At 37.2% G+C, this 19,710-nt stretch overlaps 1 protein-coding gene across 9 annotated transcripts in view; it reads left to right on the forward strand.

Annotated features, from left to right (window-relative positions):
• Nucleotides 1–527: 527 nt before the first annotated feature.
• LOC127833696 (guanine deaminase-like) overlaps nucleotides 528–19,710 on the forward strand; it is a 67,681-nt gene continuing 48,498 nt past the window's right edge. Inside the window, exons 1-12 of one of the 9 annotated variants that reach the window (XM_052359114.1) lie at nucleotides 528–546; nucleotides 6,626–6,765; nucleotides 7,532–7,620; nucleotides 8,499–8,670; nucleotides 11,476–11,563; nucleotides 11,902–12,007; nucleotides 13,144–13,171; nucleotides 13,661–13,768; nucleotides 14,822–14,929; nucleotides 16,233–16,330; nucleotides 17,699–17,766; nucleotides 18,378–18,659. In XM_052359114.1, coding sequence (XP_052215074.1) covers nucleotides 6,661–6,765; nucleotides 7,532–7,620; nucleotides 8,499–8,670; nucleotides 11,476–11,563; nucleotides 11,902–12,007; nucleotides 13,144–13,171; nucleotides 13,661–13,768; nucleotides 14,822–14,929; nucleotides 16,233–16,330; nucleotides 17,699–17,766; nucleotides 18,378–18,659 — 1,252 coding nt within the window. In that variant the 5' untranslated portion in view covers nucleotides 528–546; nucleotides 6,626–6,660. Of the gene's footprint in view, nucleotides 547–619; nucleotides 764–2,608; nucleotides 2,783–3,179; nucleotides 3,435–4,355; nucleotides 4,422–6,625; nucleotides 6,766–7,531; nucleotides 7,621–8,498; nucleotides 8,671–11,475; nucleotides 11,564–11,901; nucleotides 12,008–13,143; nucleotides 13,172–13,660; nucleotides 13,769–14,821; nucleotides 14,930–16,232; nucleotides 16,331–17,698; nucleotides 17,767–18,377; nucleotides 18,660–19,710 lie in introns of those variants that run through there. The other 8 variants (XM_052359106.1, XM_052359113.1, XM_052359108.1 and 5 more) reach the window with 8 other exon arrangements.

The raw sequence follows: 19,710 nt of genomic DNA on the forward strand, positions 1-19,710 counted from the left end.
CCTATAAGAGACTTCATTTACACGAAAAATAACATTAACCCTTTGCATGCTGGGAAATTTGTCGTCTGCTAAAATGTCGTCTGCTGAATTTGTAAAATAAGCATTTTCTTCATTTTTTTTTCAAAGAATACTATCAGAATAGCAAACAGTTTGGATCCAGATGAGACGCCACGTTCTGTGGCGTCTCATCTGGATCCAAACTGTTTGCAAAGGCCTTTAAAATTCGGCTCCAGCGCTTTAAGGGTTAAAGCGGAAAGTGTCGTTCCTGATTATAGCTTATCCTGGGCAATATTTATGACACAAACGCACACAAGTAAACGCATATCCGCTAAAACCTTTCAGAAATGCATCAACAGGCGGGGGCAAATCCCTGTATATGGCAACTTTAGTTACGACGATTACCGGTAGCCCGAATATTGTTGCGGACAACGCCGCCTAAGCCATCCCATAAGCTACGGCCTTGCCATCAATAAGTAAGTGTTTATATTATTTCATACAAAGGTCGCGTTTATAACGCGTGTGATATTTAAAGGAATACGTTGAAAGGTTGGTGTTTTTTTCGATAAATAGGAAGATACAATAGCTAAGATGATGCATCTATTTTGAGTTGCTAATCTCGGCTATAGTTCGCTACATTTGCTTTAAAATACAATAAAGTTCATGTAACGCATCGAATTATATGCAGTTTGCACACATCAACGGAAAGATTACAATTCAATGCATTTGTCATCGTCAACCGTTTGGATTGTCAATTAGGCGATGAGTGAGTTTTTAGCATGTTTCTTTCGATTTTATTAATTTAAAAATGGCTGCCCCCATCGTCATGAAATGACATGTGTTCGAGTTTTGATATTTCTAGATATGTTAACTTTTTTTACTATTTAAGCGTAACTTGCCCTCATCAATGTCGATATTATAAACTAGTTATATCATTTTCCGCCGAAATACGTTGAATAAACATCATTCAGATTTTTGAAAATAATGTCTATTTTTGTGCTAAAATCGTTTTGTATTTTGATTGATTATGTCGATGGTATGAGACGTTGCTTCACAAAATTGGTAGCAGTTTGAAGGAAAACCATCCTTTTAAGCAAATATATATACATTTTCAATGTGACACTCTGCGTTAAGTCAAATTTGAGTTCAATGCCAGGGGTCCCACATTTTTCAAACTGAAGCCTCTACATAAACCTTAAGTTGTCTCAAACGTCTATTATCTACGGTAAGATGGTTAAAATCAAGTTGTGCGAACTCACAAAAGTCTTCAGTCGCACAAAGGGTATCAAATGTATCTAGGTCATGTTTTTAAAGGGGCCTTTTCACGTTTTGGCAAATTGACAAAATTGAAAAAAGTCGTTTCAGATTCGCAAATTTTCGATTTAGTTATGATATCTGTGAGGAAACAGTAAAACTGAACATTAACCATGCTCTAATATATCCATTATATGCATCTTTTGACGATTTAAAAACATGAGAATTATAAAGCGTTGCAACGCAAAACGTTTGAATAATTTGGAGAGTTCTGTTGTTGTCGTTTAATTTTGTGAAACTACGTAGATTGCTTAAATAAAGTATAAAATACGTCCGTCATACATACTTGGCAGGATGGCCGAGCGGTTTAATTCGTTTTGACTCCAGGAATCCAGGGGTCACTGGTTCGAGCCTTTCTGAAGTTTACTTTTTTTCTTTTTTTTTTAAATTTAATTCTTTATTTTTTACTGGAGCTTCTTATATTCAAATTTTACATTTATCAATATAAAGCATTTAAGGACAAACTTCAAAATCTGCCAAAATCTGTGAAAAGGCCCTTTTAATATCAAGAGTTACTTGAAGTAGGAGAAGTTTCATTCTAAACCCATAATGTGGAATACATATGACGGAAATTTACTGTGTAGTACCCCACCCGTCCCTTAGAGGAATGTACCTACAGTATTTGAAATTAACAACATACATGTACTCTTATTGACAAAAACAACAACAGTCAGTTTTGTTTAAAAGAAGTTGTAATTCTCCTTTTAAACTTACTGTATTAGCCTTAAAACAGTTGATCATTCGAATAGTCACTTATATTTCAACTGCCATTCATGACCTTTGCTTTTCTGTCAGCCTGTTACAAATTTCAGTATTTAAAAATGAGCAATACAACACCCGCGATGTCGAGAAGCTAAGCAATATATCTTAACGTGTGTCTAAATATCAAAATACTAGTATTTAAATGGCGGCCCTATGATATTTCACATCAATCGCATTCTTGTATAACTTTCAAATGGCATGTAGTTAGTTGACACATGCTACTTATTATGCGTTATCTGCCGGGATTATATGCATGATTACTAAGTAGCTGTATACAGGGTGCATGCAAGGATTATGTGCATGATTACTAAGTAGCTGTATACAGGGTGCATGCAAGGATTATGTGCATGATTACTAAGTAGCTATATATACAAACTGGTATCGATAAAACGAGCTATAAGGCGCTATATAATATTTACAATGTATACGAATTTCAATTGAAAGGTCAAATATGATAAAGCGAGTCCGAAATATTTTTGAAGCGAATTTCATATATACCACGGCGTATTGTATTTGAAACAAGTAATTTGAAAATAACAGTATTTCTTAGTCCATTGTGTGATGAAAGTTTTGTTAAGTATATACATATTCTACATTTGCAGTTGGAATACTTTATTTTAATTAAACCGCTCGTTGGATTATTGTTTTCTTTTTCGTGGCCGTGAACATAATCAAAATTAACGGAGTTCGCGTCAGCTGCATGTAAAAGGTACATATTCGTCGTATAAGATTTTTTTCTTCCTTTTTTTAAATGAGTGAATTTGCTATAATGATATATAGATGACATTACATTAATTTAAAAAAAAATAGATTGAACATGCTTATTCGAGTTCTAGTAGTAGTAGTTGTAGTAGTAGTAGTAGTAGTAGTAGTAGTTGGTGGTGTTGTCGCCGAAGTATTAGCTGTAAATACTAATGTTGGTTACTAGTATACTAATTTATATCTGGCTGCAATTGCGTTTAATGTCGAAATCTTTCACATGCGTTGTGTTTTGCTATTGGCCTGTTCCGTATCATATCACCGACATCGTCAACCTTGGCACAGTAAGGCTCCATTTAAACATTTATCAGACTGAGTTGTATGGTTTTTGGACACAATAAAGCCCTGAAAGTAGGTCACTGTAATGCTGTATATCGTACGCGGCTTTAAATTATCGACACAGTCATTGAAATGCCATCTGTCGATCCATGTACTTAATGGTACTTGCACAGTAAAATTATTGCAGTTACATTAGTAATACGCAAAGCGAAAATATTATGTTATCTACCTTTTAGTGTACCTTTCGTCGGATTTCGGATTTGTTCTTGTATAATTTATTCTTAAACCGGACTTACCAATGCCATTGTAATGGACGTTTAACCGTAAGTAAGAGTTTACAAGATTCGGGTTTACGGCGCGTATTATTAGTGGAAAATAATTGATAAAACATCCGTAATAGTAGAGATTATTTCCTTCAAATTAAACTTGGTGTTGTAGTCCGTCTTGCGACCACATTGTACCAAAGGTTGGAACCTTTCTTAGAAGGTCCTTGGTTCGATAGCATCTACTGTTTCTTCTTAGAAAACACAAACTCGAGCTTTAAATACTCGTTCGATGATTTAAATATACGATTAGTTAAAACTCAACATATATTTATTATTAGTTCTCACTTTCAAGGTGTGTGGATTAAGGTTTCATTAGCGAGGTGATTAGCGATTTACTACCTTTAGAGTGAAGTAAACGTCATTGTATGTATAGACTGGATTACGCAAATGCTTGTATACTGTGCTATACGTCTATGCTTATATACGTCCATGATTGGTCAGTGCGGTATATGTTAATGTATTTAGAGTGGTATAGGTATATAAAGTGTGGTGAACATCCATGTCTGAAGGGTGTGGTATATGTACAGGTTTGTACACGTGTATGTATGTAAAGTGTTGTACACGTGTATGCATGTAAAGTGTGGTACACATGTATGTAAGTAAAGTGTGGTACACGTGTTTTATGTAGAGTTTGGTACACGTGTATTTAAGTATAATGCGGTAAACGCCCACGTTTGTAGAGTGTGATAAACGTCAATGCATGTAGAGAGTGTACATGTTCATCTTTGTAGAATTTGATATACGTCCATGTTTGGTGTAGGTACATGTTTTTATAGTTTGGTATCTTGTTGATATAGAGTTGGTATTATGCCAATGTTTGAGGAGTGTTGCATTTGTAGAATATTGCATACGTCCATGTATGTAGAGTGTGGTAAAGGTCTTTGTTCTAACAGAGAGTGATAAACGTGTCTGCATGAATAGTGTGGTGAACATTCTTTTTGGAGAGTGTGGTACACGTGTGTTTTTGTAGAATGATGTGTACGTGTATGTATACAGAATTAACATATACACAAAGTTGATATTTCGTTATAATATGAATATTTGTCATTCAAAATTATGTTTTCACTAATTAATATCAAAGCCACACGCTTATGCTATAGTCTGGTTGAGTCGTGGGTAATTTTCATAAAGTTGTTACATCACAAATATTTTATAAATATATGACCAGAATCATTATGAAAATAATAATTAACCTTTCTTCTTTAAGATTTGTTGCTTTTTCCCAAATGTTTATCGTCTTTTATCATCAAAATAATCGACTGTATTGATAGTGTCAAACTACCATCATGAAAATAAGCTTCCGGTTGATTCGTGGGTTCTGATTGGCTGCCAGAATTTCCAGATTTGCATACTATAAATAGCCTTTAAACTGACCTTGCAGGACAGGTTAATTTCTTGTGAAAAAATGTCAACACACGATGTAGCATGGTAAATACTTCTAAATAAACGATTTTGTGTTACTTTGAAACACTATATGAACAATACATAAATGAGGAAATATTTCATACCGACCTATCAAGTTATGATGAATTACACTATTTACTTGCTTTTGACGCATTTTTGATCGAAAAAATGGTGACCGTGTCAAAACATTTTTCCGTAACGAACTGCATCATGTGCGAACATTCTATCGCGAGATTTCAGGCGATTTCTATACCCACGAATCAAACAGAACCCACGACTCAACCAGTAACAACCATACCACCTGTGGATATTTCGTGTTTTAAATAGATAAGTGTTATCTATAGATACATATATATATATATATATATATATATATATATATATATATATATATATATATATATATATATATATATATATATATATATATATATATATATATATATATATATTTATGTCGTGTAATGTCTTGATAAATGTATACTTCTAAGTGAGACTTACCACAGATATATGGCATCTTTTTATAGAGCCGTCAGCACACTCAAATCTGTCAAGTATTACTCAAGGTGTCCACTCTGGATCAGCAGACGATTTATTGCTTAACTCTTACGGAGAATTCCGGAGATAGCCGATATGTCACGATTGTTAGGGTGTCGTGGGCGGAACTGCTCAACCAATCACTCATTTTTATTGGCTTCTTCGATTAATGAAATGTGTTGACGACTTCATTTCTTTAGTTTTTTTAAGTGCTTTTACAATCTGTCTTTCAAAATAAACAGATTCACTAGCAGGCTATTTCTTTTTCATTTTAGGTAAGAACTTAATTTAATTAATTAATAATGTATACCTTTCAAGTAAAGCTTATTTTTCTTTAATTTTTAAACAGAAACGTAATTTAGCTTTTTTCTTGTGTGAAAACATGTATATGCATTCTTATTTTGGCATTCAGCTTTATCAACACACTTCTCTGAAGTTGTTAAATACTTGTTATCTTTCCTTTCTAATAAGGTGGACTTTGATTGCATACGTTGCTTATTTTTTTGTCATATATAACGTTAACTTTTTTATGAATGAAAGTAACACATAGTTTTATGTAATATTTTGTAGGTCGAACGATATCTCATACAGTAATGCGTTTGGGAGATATTATTAATTATGTCTGATTTAATTAATGATTAGCGATGTGATACATGTAATAAAGATATTTTTATTAAAAATATTTAAAAACAACAAATTTGCTAAATATTGTAATTACTGATATTTATAAATACAATTTTTTTTTTTCAAAGTGAAATAACTTATATGTCGCAAGTATTTTTAAATATCATGTTATTATCTATAAACGAAATTGTTTTTTGTTATAATTTATAAAATTATGAATTTCATTAATGCTTTAATTAATTTATGCATATCTGCTAAAATTAATAATACGCGTATTTTAAGTATTTGTCAAACCACGTTTGATATATTTTAAGTACGTTTGTTTTTAATGTAGAGCAAAATACACCAATATCACGAAAAGACTTCTTGATTTGAACAATCCCGGAATAAATAGGACTGAGCAAGCGACCACATCTCGTCACACACACCAGATCCCTTGTCGCGGAGTGTTCACATAACACAAGCGTTTAACCGCATAATACGAGTGCGAGCGGAAGAGTTCGACCAATCGACGTGTAAAATGCATATAATTTCGGGTTTGCGCCCGAAAGACGTAATCAGTTTTCTTCGCATCATTTAAGGAAATATAAGGTTTATAATTATTGACGTGATCTACTCTACAGACAGCACACCGCAAGCAGCCGCATTGAACGGAGCGATGTCCGGACACCGGGTGGTGTTCTGTGGAACCCTGGCCCATTCCACCGACCAGGAAGCGGTGGTTGTACTGCGTAACACGTGCCTCGGCGTACAACATGGCAAGGTATTGTGCATCAATTTAATGTAATAGAATCTTATATATTAATTATGTGTTCGAATCATGAGTCGACAACATCAGCTGATAGAGTCGTGAACAATCAATCTGACGTTATGTAGGTTTGCTGTACGTATCCCATGCAGTCCTCGACATAGCGTGTTTCAAGACTTGTCATAAAATTATGTTTACGCCATTTCTCTCCGAGTCCCTGAATAAATCAGACTGTGTCGGTATAATGCAAACGTATGTGCGCTCAAATCTGGGAAGTGTTTACTATGTCTGCTGCTGATGCTGCTGTTGCTATACTACTACATTTTCTACAACTTCTACTACTAATACCTACTTAATACGCATCACCACTGCTATTACTTTCTTCGCTCATTAAATGTTTGAGATACAAGCAAAATGCAGGTTTTGGTTGAGAAACATAATACTATATGTACATTTTACTGTAAGTGAAGCAGTAAATACAGATATTTACATTACTATAAGCCTCGCTCTGTGGAAAAGGAGGGGTTTAATGAATGTGCGTAAAGTGTCGCCCATGATTAGCCTGTGCAGTCTGCACATGCTAACCAGGGACGACACTTTACGCTTTTATGGTATCTTTTGTTTAAAGGAAGTCTCTTGATAGCGAAAATCTTGTTTAGGCGGAAAGTGTCGTTCCTGATTAACCTGTGCGGACTACACATGCTGAAATGGAACGGCACTTTACGCACATGCTTAAACACCCTTTTCACAGAGCGAGGCTCATAAAATATTATTATTTTAGATAGCCTTTCTATGTAACAAAGATACCTTGGAGGACAACTTAAGGTCACATGGCTTTCAGGAGTCTGAAGTAGTCCATCTTAAAGAAAGGTTAGTACATAATTTCAGTATTGATGATTATGTCTAGATAAGGATAATTTCCCTATAACAATACATTCCCCCTGAACAATGTCTTTTTCAGCTTATAATAATTTTCCACTTGATGCTGTTTTTTTTCCATAAAGATTGTTCTTCCCCCTTATATTTCCCAGAAAATGTTCAAAAAAATAGCATAACGGTACATCACGGCATATCACGGGTAGGATTCAATACTGGTACTCGTAATACCGGTACATAGTATAAATGTTTGCCATGATAGTCATAGTCGTCGTCGTTCAATTTGTCATTATTTGTCTCTTCCCTGTGTTATTATTTTTTCAGCAGCAGCAAAATCACCAGTTACATCCTCCTCCTCGTCATCCTCATCAGCAGCACAATTGTCCGTCATTATCGTTATCATCATCATTCTATACTATCATCATCATCATTATCATCGTCAGCATGAGTATATTATCTCCAGCATTATGATCATTGTGATAAATACCATTATCGTCGTAATTATCATCTATAATCATTATTCGTCATCATCATATCTTCGTCTTCTTTTTTGTGTAAGTTTTAAGTTGCCCTGTACATATATGAGCCTCGTTCTGGGAAAACAGTGCTTAATGCATGTGCGTAAAGTGTCGTCGAATAGTAGCCTGTGCAGTCCGCACTGGCTAATTAGGGATGACACTTTCCGTCTAATCTGGTCTTTTGCTATAAAGAGATTTCCTTTATACAAAAAAAATCCATAAAAGCGGAAAGTGTCGTTCCTGATGTGCTTGTGCGGACTGCACCAGCTAGTATGGAACAACAATTTTCGCACATGCATTAAGCCAAGTTTTCACAGAACAAGGCTCATATTATCATAATTGCTGTTGTTTTAGACAGTTCCTCATCCCGGGGTTTGTAGACACGCACCTTCACGCGCCCCAGTTTTCCAACTGTGGCAAGGGTCTTGACCGGGGCCTGCTAGAGTGGCTCGACACCTACACCTTCCCCACGGAGGCGCGCTTCTCCGACCTGCAGTTCGCTGAGACCGCCTACCGTCGGGTGGTGGTACGTACTGCTTTGTTGCGTTGTTCTATATACAGTATTGTTGCTTTATAAAGAAATAAGATCGCCGATTTTGACCTGCGAATGGGGGGGGGGGGGGGGTACTTACAGCAGTGTTGCGTCGCGCTAAGTGTAAGTATTATGACGTTTTGAAGTTTAAACTTTCTTTCTGCGTATGTGGCAGCATTATGTATGGATAAAGAGTGTGTTACAGCCCTCCTAATTAATTAACTTACATGCACTTGGCTCACGAACGTTGGGTCGAGTTTTTGAATTAAAGCTGCGATTTACAGCTAATTAGTTATTATTTAAAGATTTAAATTTGGTGTGATCTTGTGTTGGGGAAGGGTGAGTGGATGTGTCGGAATACCCGGAGGGAACCCAACCTGTCTGGTTTGGTGATCACCAACGAAACTCATATGCTTACGGGAAGGGGAATCGAACCCGGGTCGCTTAGGTGAGAAGCACGTTTTTGCGTCGTACTAAAGTAGTCTTATGTTATAAGGAAATCCAATCGCCGAAGGTGCCAGTGGATTGGTGGTGTTGCAAACATTGTGCGTTGCGGTGTTACTATATGAACCCTTATACGAAGATATGAAAATGCAGTCGCCGAGGTTAATACTGCCTGTTGTGGTACGACTATTGTGTGGTGTATTCTTACGTGTAGATTTAATGAAACCACCATATGTGCCTAGAAAATGGTCGTGGAACTTTGTATTGTGATGTTTCAAAATTTAAATATATATATGGTACGGAAATGAAATTGCTGTGTCGTCTAGCGAATTTGTGGTGGGTGCCAGTAAACTGTATTGCGGCATTCAACAGTCAACGTATCCGCCAAAGAAATGAAAGCATTTTGGTTCCCTTTCAAATCGTGGTGGTAGGAACTTAATGTTTGGGGATGTCTCTATACGTACCCTAATAGAGTATGGAATGAAATCGATAAGGCCGTCTACCGCATTATGGCGCTACTTACATTGTGTTGACGTATTTTACGATCATCTTATGTGATAATTACATTAAGTCGCAGAAGTCGTCTTACGAACGGCGATTGTACGCACTTCGTTTTACGGCGTTTTATGCACACTCTTTCTACCTGAGGTGATACCAAAATGAAATCCTGGAACACTTACCGAATCATGGTGTTACTTAAATTGTATTGTTCTAGTTTTAATATATGAACACTAATGCGTTATTGCTATGATATCGATGAACCGCCAACCCGAATGTTCATGTCGCCAGGCTGTCCGGTTAGCGCTGGACCGCCAACCCGAATGTTCATGTCGCCAGGCTGTCCGGTTAGCGCTGGACCGCCAAACCGAATGTTCATGTCGCCAGGCTGTACGGTTATTGCTATGATATCGATGGACCGCCAACCCGAATGTTCATGTCGCCAGGCTGTACGGTTATTGCTATGATATCGATGGACCGCCAACCCGAATGTTCATGTCGCCAGGCTGTCCGGTTAGCGCTGGACCGCCAACCCGAATGTTCATGTCGCCAGGCTGTCCGGTTAGCGCTGGACCGCCAACACGAATGTTCATGTCGCCAGGCTGTCCGGTTAGCGCAATGGTGTGTTCATGCGCACTGACTTAGAAGGTTTGTAATCTTGGTTTGTGGTCACAGTACCGGACTGTTGAGGCGCCTTCCCCCTATCACCACCGGCTACTCCAGTTTCGCCACTCAGCACAACACAACACTTAATTGTATATCTCCCGTCAAAAAGAAAATAGCTGGATATGTAGCTTGTATTTTTAATTAGGTGGTACTGGGACACACCCCATCCGTACCCTTACAAAATGCAGCCTTTAGCATGGAAGGACGTTATAAAAATTCGAAATGCAAACACATACGCATCGGTCAAGTCCCAATTTGTAATGATGGAGAAAACTCTTATCGAGTCGTTTAGTTTATTTTCTTGTTGCGTTTAAAAAATCCACGAACTGTATGTTAGTGCGTAATTGACGGTTTAATACAGGGAACTGCTCACAAATTAACAGTTCTTTGTCACCGAACCTGTATTAGATATGTAAACATAACAGCGCAAATCACTTTTTTATACTCAAAACAAAAAATTAAAAAAACACCATTTCCATAGGTTTTAAAATATATTTGCGATTTTTTATAATGATCAGAAAGAATTCACTCCGATACCCGATAGTGTCTTTAAACTAGTCCGCAATGTAAATGGGACTTTACTATCTGCAATTGTAAGTTTAAACTAATTTAAATACCAAGAGCGCGGTCACGTATACGTTACCATCATCCTGTCTTATCTGAACATGTTTACAAGTATTTTAAACAGGTCAGGTAAACTCGTCTAGGTCATGTTATACATGTTTAACTATTTACATCTGCGTAATTTAACCCCGGCCGTAACTATAATTAATACATTTTGCTATATACAGCGTTAAAGTCAATGACGCGGCCTTAAAACAGTCTTTTGTCGTTTTCAGCGTTCTTTTTTTGTGCAAGTTTTTATGCAAAATCTAGATTGAGTTATGGTCGCTGGATTTTCTCTTAAACATCCTGTCTAAGTAAAACATGATCTTGATCTCTTTAATAATATTCTTTGTGATATTGTTGAAATAATTTTTTTGTCATAATTAAAGAAGTCTGATTAACGGAAACAAACAACAGGCACTCTCCGAACATCACTGAAGACGCACGTTCAACTTTTTTGTGTAATAGAAGAACTATATGAGTTTTTGTTCGGGTATTTGTTTCATTATTTTGATGGGTTTTGACTTTTATGCATTTTGTCGCTACGAAGCTATTTAATTGAAATTGTTCATTTTAACGTTTCAGCGCCGTGTTCTTCTGAATGGTACCACGACCGGCTGCTACTTCGCGACCATCCACACGGACGCAACGCTGGTTCTGTGTGACATCATCAGTAAGTGAACATATGCAGATGAATTGTGCAGCATGAAGGTTAATATATATTAACCTCGCTCTGGAAATAAACAGGCTCAATGCATGTGCGTAAAGCGTCGTCCCAGATTAACCTGTGCAATACGCACATACTAATCAGAGACGACACTTTCCCCTTATACTAGATTTTTATTAAGAATATTGCTCTTTAAACGAAAAATATACTACAAGCGGAAAGTGTCGTCCGCGATTAGCCTGTGCGGACTGCACAGGCTAATCTGGGACGACACTTAAAGCAAATACATTTAACCCAGTTTTCCGGAAGGCGGCTCATTTTAAACTCCGTGCCCTTGTTCACAGATGAGTTCGGACAAAGGGCCTATGTAGGCAAGGTGAACATGAACCAGAATTCACCTGCGTTCTATATCGAACAATCTACGGAACATTCCGTGATGGAAACTAAAAGGCAAGTGAACTTTATGTATGTTAAATTTTGGTGTTCATTGCATGTGTTGTATGAACGAGTTACACCGCTCGTAGTATTGAACATGAATCGTCTGTTACATTTATCGCCAATTAACGTGTATCGTCAATTTACAAGTATCGTCCGTTCACATTTATCGCCAGTTAACATTTCACGTCAGTTCACATTTATCGTAAGTTTATATGTATCGTCAGTTCACATTTATCGTCAGTCGACATGAATCGACAGTTTGCATGTACCGTCAGTGTACATGTTTCGTCGATTTACATGTATCGTCGGTTTACATGTTTCTCTACTATTTATATGTGTCTCGATTCGCTGTGAGAATACAACATGGCCCAGAGCCCTGCTAGAAGTCCTACATGTATCGTACATGTTGCATATTATTTACTAGAATTGGTCGCCGTGGTGTAGTGGATATGGTGTCCGCCTAACGACCGGTAGGTCACGAATTCGATCCCCACTATAGGAGCGTGCTTTAGATCTCCCCCAAAGACACCAAGCACTGGTGTCTCTGTTTCACAGGAAACATAAAGAGAGCGTTTCAATTACGCCTTAGGATTTCTATGCAATCGAGCTCAAATAAAAAACTAGAATTGTTAAGTATTCTTACCGTTTGCATCACACCACAGCGCTACATACATAAGTGCCGATACACATACTTGCACCTAATGAAGTTTTGATTTGATTTTATTATTTTTGCCCTGTCCTGCCCTGTACTTTATCGAAGAGACGACGCATAAAAACCTTTTTTGGTAACAAATGCGCTTACATCATATCCATAAAGCAGTTCTTATCGCCCTAATACGAACCCGTTTTGCTTATCAACGATTGACAAGATCGTGAAATATGCACACATTACCTTAAAATAGTCTCGTATTGTCACGTCGTTGAACCGTTGGTTCCCCCCTCAGCGAGCACTCCCACACGAACTAACTACATAAATAGTGTTGATTTTTACAAGGAAACACACTCGATACCGTTACTTTAAGCCGGCGGTTTCCGAAGCAAAACGGCTTAATTAAATATGTGTAAACCAACTTTTAAGAGAGCTGTAAACATCATTAAGTAATATAAAAATGCATGTATATTGTATAAATTATTTATATTAATTTTAGGTTTATTGAAGAGGTCCGTAAACGAAAGGTGAGTCCAAGTAAAGCCATATGACGTTGCGTTCTATGCAGGCATCGCATTTAATATATACATATTTTTGTCAGTGGTCATCAATATCAATACAAAACAGCCATCTTGAATGCAATTAAATAAATCTTAAAAACCTATTCCTGTTTCGTTAAGCGACTTGAAACTTAAAATGTGCGTGAAAAATATATACTTGATTGCATGACTATATTGCCTTTAACTGTATAAACTTTAAACACTTAAAGACAATGTAGTCATGGAATCAAGTATAAACTTTGAAAGATATAAGGGAATTGTGAGCTTTTTTGTATGCATCGAACACGACGTGCTATGTCCAAATTGGTATCAACAAATAAATGAGAGTAAACAGGCTAACGAATAAGCAGATAGTGTTGATAAATAAGAGAACATTACAATGGCCGTTATGTTACATAAGCTGTTAATTAAATGATGCTACAAATAAGTTATGTGTTAAACATATTCTATCTCAAGTACGACAAAATCACACCGATCATCACGCCGAGATTTGCAATCTCCTGCACGGAAGACTTGTTAAAGCGTCTGGGTGACCTGGCGCATGAGTACCAGCTTCCTGTCCAGGTAAGATTACATACCAGTAACTCAAGTCGCTATTATAGTTACGGTGAGAAGCCGAAACGGCTATCTGTGGGCTGTTTTGGACCTCACCACGTGGTAAAGTTTTAGCTGTTTTTTTTAACTAAGGGCTGTGTTATCAAAACAACTTTCAAACTCGGCAGTCTATAAACGATACAACCGAAATGTAACTTCGAAAGAATCGTTTTTTTGTGTGTGGTATTTTACCGATGAATATAAAACAAAAATGCATTGTCATCTGTGTGATAATAACGTTTCGGGAAATATTAATAGCATACAGGTTCGTTTATGAAAAGGCCGATGGGGATTAAAATAGATAAATAAAGTCATATCGTTTTCGACCGTGGACATTATGTTATGCATTGTTCGGACTGGGGCATTAACGTAGTTTGCGTTCAGTTAAACTAATGCGTATTTGGAACGCAATAAATTATCATCATGTGACATTTTGCAAAAATCGGATAATATGATCCGCGTTCTGTGAAAACTGGGCTTAATGCATGTGCGGAAAACTGGGCTTAATGCATGTGCGGAAAACTGGGCTTAATGCATGTGCGGAAAACTGGGCTTAATGAATGCGCGGAAAACTGGGCTTAATGCATGTGAGTAAAACTGGGCTTAATGCATGTGCGGAAAACTGGGCTTAATGCATGTGCGGAAAACTGGGATTAATGCATATGCGGAAAACTGGGCTTAATGCATGTGCGGAAAACTGGGCTTAATGCATGTGCGGAAAACTGGGCTTAATGCATGTGCGGAAAACTTGGCCTAATGCATGTGCGGAAAACTGGGCTTAATGCATGTGCGGAAAACTGGGCTTAATGCATGTGCGGAAAACTGGGCTTAATGCATGTAAGTAAAGTGTCGTCCCAGGTTAGCCTTTGCAGTCTAAAAGAAGACTCTTCTAAACGAAAATCCAATAAAGGCGGAAAGTGTCATCCCCGATTAGCCGAAGCGGCCTGCGCAGGCAAATCTGGGACGACACTATGCACATGCATTATGACCAGATGTCCATGATGGAGGATTATGTTATTTCAGACGCACATCTGCGAAACAGAAGACGAGATTAACTTTGTGGCTAAATTGTTCCCTAGCAGCACCAACTACTCTGACGTATACGACAAGGCCGGCTTGATGACGTCAAAGGTAATCACGTGACTTCCGTTTTTGTTTTTTTTACTGTTTGGTTTGAAATACATGTACTTATATTATAAAATCTCCATGATAAATTTTGTATATGTATTTAAAGAGTGCCACTCATAAAGCAAGTAATAAACTTCTTTAGAACTCAGCTTTACCCTAGCTTACATTTGTTTTACTACACGAATGTTGACGCAGTAATGCATGACCTTTGTAAAAAATTTATGTGATTTATATTATTTTCTAAAGGGTCATTAAGGCTGTAGAGTACGAACAATATCGATTATGTACATAATCAGGTCAAAGGATAGACATAGATACGCATCTACTGAATCCAAATATTCCAAAACAACGTATGAGTTTTTACTAGTGATCGAAGTTAAAATTGTATATGCGCCGCGCTCTGTGAAAAGGGAGTTTAATGCATGTGCGTAAAGTGTCGTCAAAGATAAGCCTGTGTAGTTCGCACAGGCTAATCAGGTATGACACTTCCCGCCTAAATTTGATTTTTGCTAAGAAGATACTTTCTTCAAACGAAAAATATCATAAAAGCGGAAAATATAGTCCCTGATTAGCCTGTGCTGACTGCAAAGGCTTATCTGGGACGACACTTTACGCACATGCATTAAACCATTTTTTTCACAGAGCGCGGTCCATATTTATTGTGAAAGTCACCGTTTAATGTCAGATATGAAGGGCTGTAACTGTGACTGCTTTGCTGAGATGGTGTGAAAGGGAAGTAACTGTTGAGTTTCGTTTCACATAATTTTAGCGTTGGGAAAGTTTAACGAGTTTTGCAACTGAACCTCAATAACGCGAATAATTAATGTGACTTTTTTCCCAGGCGTTGCGTAAAAAATAATGTATTCTGCAAAAAGATCAATATTGTGTCTTCTCTTAAACAATAGTTTACTCATACCTATACATTTAAAAAAAACTTTACCAGGTTTCGAAACCATGCCTTTTGGAAAAGAAAAAAAAAACAGCGCCAACAACTTCCCATAAACCAATCATCCTGTTATTCAGTTTTGTACATGTTCTATTTCTAGTTAATTAACTCGCTGTTTGCAAATTTTTAAAGCGGCGTTATCCACCGCCGCAAATGTGTTGACGCATTACAATTTTATCATTTTTGTTTGCTGATTATGTTAAAACGAAACAATAATTAAATGACCGCTACATTTATATGTCACGAGTATAGTATCGATACCAGCATGTAAGATCATTTTTCTTTGCAATTTATGACATCTATGCAATAAACATGTATATTTAAAGCCAGTATGTGTAACGTATGACGTTGTTTTAACAGACGGTGCTAGCCCACGGCATCTATCTCACTGAACCGGAAGTTGAGCTGGTCAAAGAGCGGAAGTGCGGCATCTCTCACTGCCCGAACTCGAACCTCTCGTAAGTTCAGAGATGTCCTATGTGAGCCTCGCTCTGGGAAAACATGGCTTAATGCATGGGCGTAAAATGACGTCCCAGATTAGCCTGTGTAGTTCGCACAGGCTTATCAGGGACGACACGTTTTGCATGAACTGATTTTTTTTCATTAAGAAATAAGAGACTTTCTTTAAGCAAAAAAAATCCATAAAAGCGGAAAGTGTCGCCCCTGACCAGCCTGTTCGGACTGCCTAAGATAATATGGGACGACACTTAACAGACAAGTATTGAACACTATTTTCCCAGAGCGCGGATCATTTTTGTATCATCGATAATATGCTTGCACATATATCTAGCGATCGTCTCGGGTCCTATCTGATAAACAATCTTACAGCATATTTAAAAAAGGACGGAAATTTGCAGTTTAAAAGGAGTTTGTGATCATTAAAAGACTGACAATGCTTACTTGTTTTATTGCAAATCACTGACGAATTGTTTCTACGCTTCCTACATGTTTAATACGATATGTAATTAGACGGACCGCTGTGGTGCGATGGGGTATAGTGAGTTGTCGGGCCGTCGGTCTTTCAGTAGTCAAATCCATGTCAGAGAAAAAAGTTTTACGAAACCATTAAACCTGGGTAATTAAACTGCTTTAGGCCGGTTTTTTAAGACTAGTGTAAGATGCACTATGTATGGATTAGAGTGCCATTATGTCAAATTTAAATGTTTCTGAATCGATGGCAAATATACCTAACATACACGACCAGCTCCATAAGAACGCTGGACTTTCAGTCCTGGGTGTGATAGTTCGGATGGATGCCCAGCAACATTATTGATGTGGGGAATGGACATGAAATTATGTCTTCGACCATTGTTTCTCTACCTCTGATTCAAGACGCACAAATGTCAGTTAATGGCACGATAATAGGCTATGCTTTGTGAAAATGGGGTTTATTGCATGTGCGTAAAGTGTCGTCCCAGATAAGCCCGTGCAGTCCGCACAGGCTAATTAGGGACGACACTCTCCATCTATACCGTATTTTTGATAGGAAGAGACTTTCTTTAAACAGATATCATAACATCGGAAAGTGTCGTCACTGATTAGCCTGTGCGGAATGCACAGGCTAATCTTTAACGACATTTTACTCACATGCATTAAACCCCCTTTTCACGGAGCACGGCTCAAATGTAGTTTTGGTAATGGGAAAGCGATAAGATAGGCTTAATTGCCAAGGACAAGTGTGAACAGTTTAACTAACCATCCTAATAAAACTGTACCAAACTCAAATACGTAATTCAGGCGAGTGGATCTTGTTTATTTAAAACAACCATAAACCCCAATGCAGCAAACTTTAATCCGGCTTTCTCATGTAAAGGTTGTTGTTGTAGAATTCGAAGCGGCGTCCTTGATGCCCAGAAGCTACTGCAGGCTCAAGTCAAGGTCGGACTCGGAACAGGTACGGATATTCCTAACTTGCTAAACAGTCCAGCACGTAAATTATCGTGTTATTGAAAATAATTTATTTTGCATGTAACCATAAACAAAGATGAAATCCCTAAATCTTTTTTTTCCAATTATTATCAGTATATTTTGCATTTCAATACATATTTAAAAAATGCTTATATGCTTTTTGAAAGCATGGATTTAACGGATTACCAGTAATCCAAACAACTTCAATTGCGGATGTGATGAAATAAAACACATTCGCCTATATTGCATCAATATTCAGAAGCAGCGTTTTGCTGGGCTTTATTGTTAATGTTTTCTTGAACTGAGATTTCTCATTTCAAAGACATATCCAACTTTATTGTTAATGTTTTCTTGAGCTGAGATTTCTCATTTCAAAGACATACCCAACTTTATTGTTAATGTTTTCTTGAACTGAGATTTCTCATTTTAAAGACATATCCCACTTTATTGTTAATGTTTTCTTGAACTGAGATTTCTCATTTTAAAGACATATCCCACTTTATTGTTAATGTTTTCCTGAATTGAGATTTCTCATTTCAACGACATATCCAACTTTATTGTTAAAATTTTCTTGAACTGAGATTTCTCATTTCAAAGACATATCCGGTGGCTACCACCCGTCAATGCTTGACGCAATCCGAACAGCGGTGTTCTCCTCCAACATCCACCATATACGTCACTCAAGCACCGTCAACGGTACCAGCGCAAGCAACGGCAGTATCGGCGTCACCAGCAACGGTACCTGCATCAATAACAACGGAAACGGCGCGCCGGATAAATCGAAGCCGGTAGCGGACATAACGTACAGTGACGGTAGCGGATATGACGCGTTGTCAGTATGGGGCGCCTTTCGATTGGCTACCCTCGGTGGAGCTAAAGGTTAAAAAGTTTTATGTTACTTTCGTTCATGAATGTCCGTGTATTCATATGGCATCTCGATGTATTTATTTTTATTGTACTGAAACTTTCTTTTATTTGTATGCATGTAGACTTTTATCATACCACCGCATTGATATCTGCCTGATATAACGTTGCCAGATATATTTTTGTATATCCTGGTCGACAGGAAGTTCTTATATCAGTCAATGTTTGGAGTTACGTGGGATTTGCAATAAAGTTAACAATTTCTATAAACATTAACCAGGTTCAACAAAACAAACAATTTGTTACCAAGAACGCATATATTTTATTCTAGTTTAAAGTCATAAATCACAAAAACGTTTTTTTTTTTTAAATAACCACAACCCGCACTACAAAGTTAAATGACGTCATCAATGGGACAATAAATAGAGAATACATGGTTGGTGCCGAGATGGAGAAAGTTTATCCGGTAAGGCTTAGAAAAAGAAAATAGGGTGAGCTTTAGCGAGCCCTATTTTTCTTTTTCGGGCCGAACCGGATAAACTTTCTCCATCTCGGCACCAACCATGTATTCGATTTATCCTGATTCATGCCGTTGACACATTTTATCAAAGACAAATGATTAATTTACATTACAATATAAATTATTCTTGTCGGGCCTCCTACATTCCTGACGACCGAATAACTACCGATTGTGTCACGCTAAAAATAGTTCCACATTAAACTGTTCCTTTTAATACTTTCCTATCGAAACTATTAAGAGAAGAAATAAAAAAAGAATCGAGAATGTGATATTTTTCTTGGTAAAAAAAAATGAAATCAAAATGCATCAGCAAAACAAAAACTAAACTTTATTTACCTTAATGACAACTTTAATCCATTGCTTATAACAATAAATGTACAACGATATACACATTCATTGTCTGTTCTTCCATCCCTTTGTCGGAATCCATTTTCTGTTTTTTCATCTCTATTATCGGAATGTAATTTAAACCACACTCTTTTTTGAAGGCGTTTGTATCGAATGCTAACCATTCTGACCAAAAACCCGATTAACGAAACCGTAATC

The sequence above is a fragment of the Dreissena polymorpha genome, chromosome 6, assembly GCF_020536995.1.
Source record: "Dreissena polymorpha isolate Duluth1 chromosome 6, UMN_Dpol_1.0, whole genome shotgun sequence".
Classification (NCBI taxonomy): Eukaryota; Metazoa; Mollusca; class Bivalvia; order Myida; family Dreissenidae; genus Dreissena; species Dreissena polymorpha.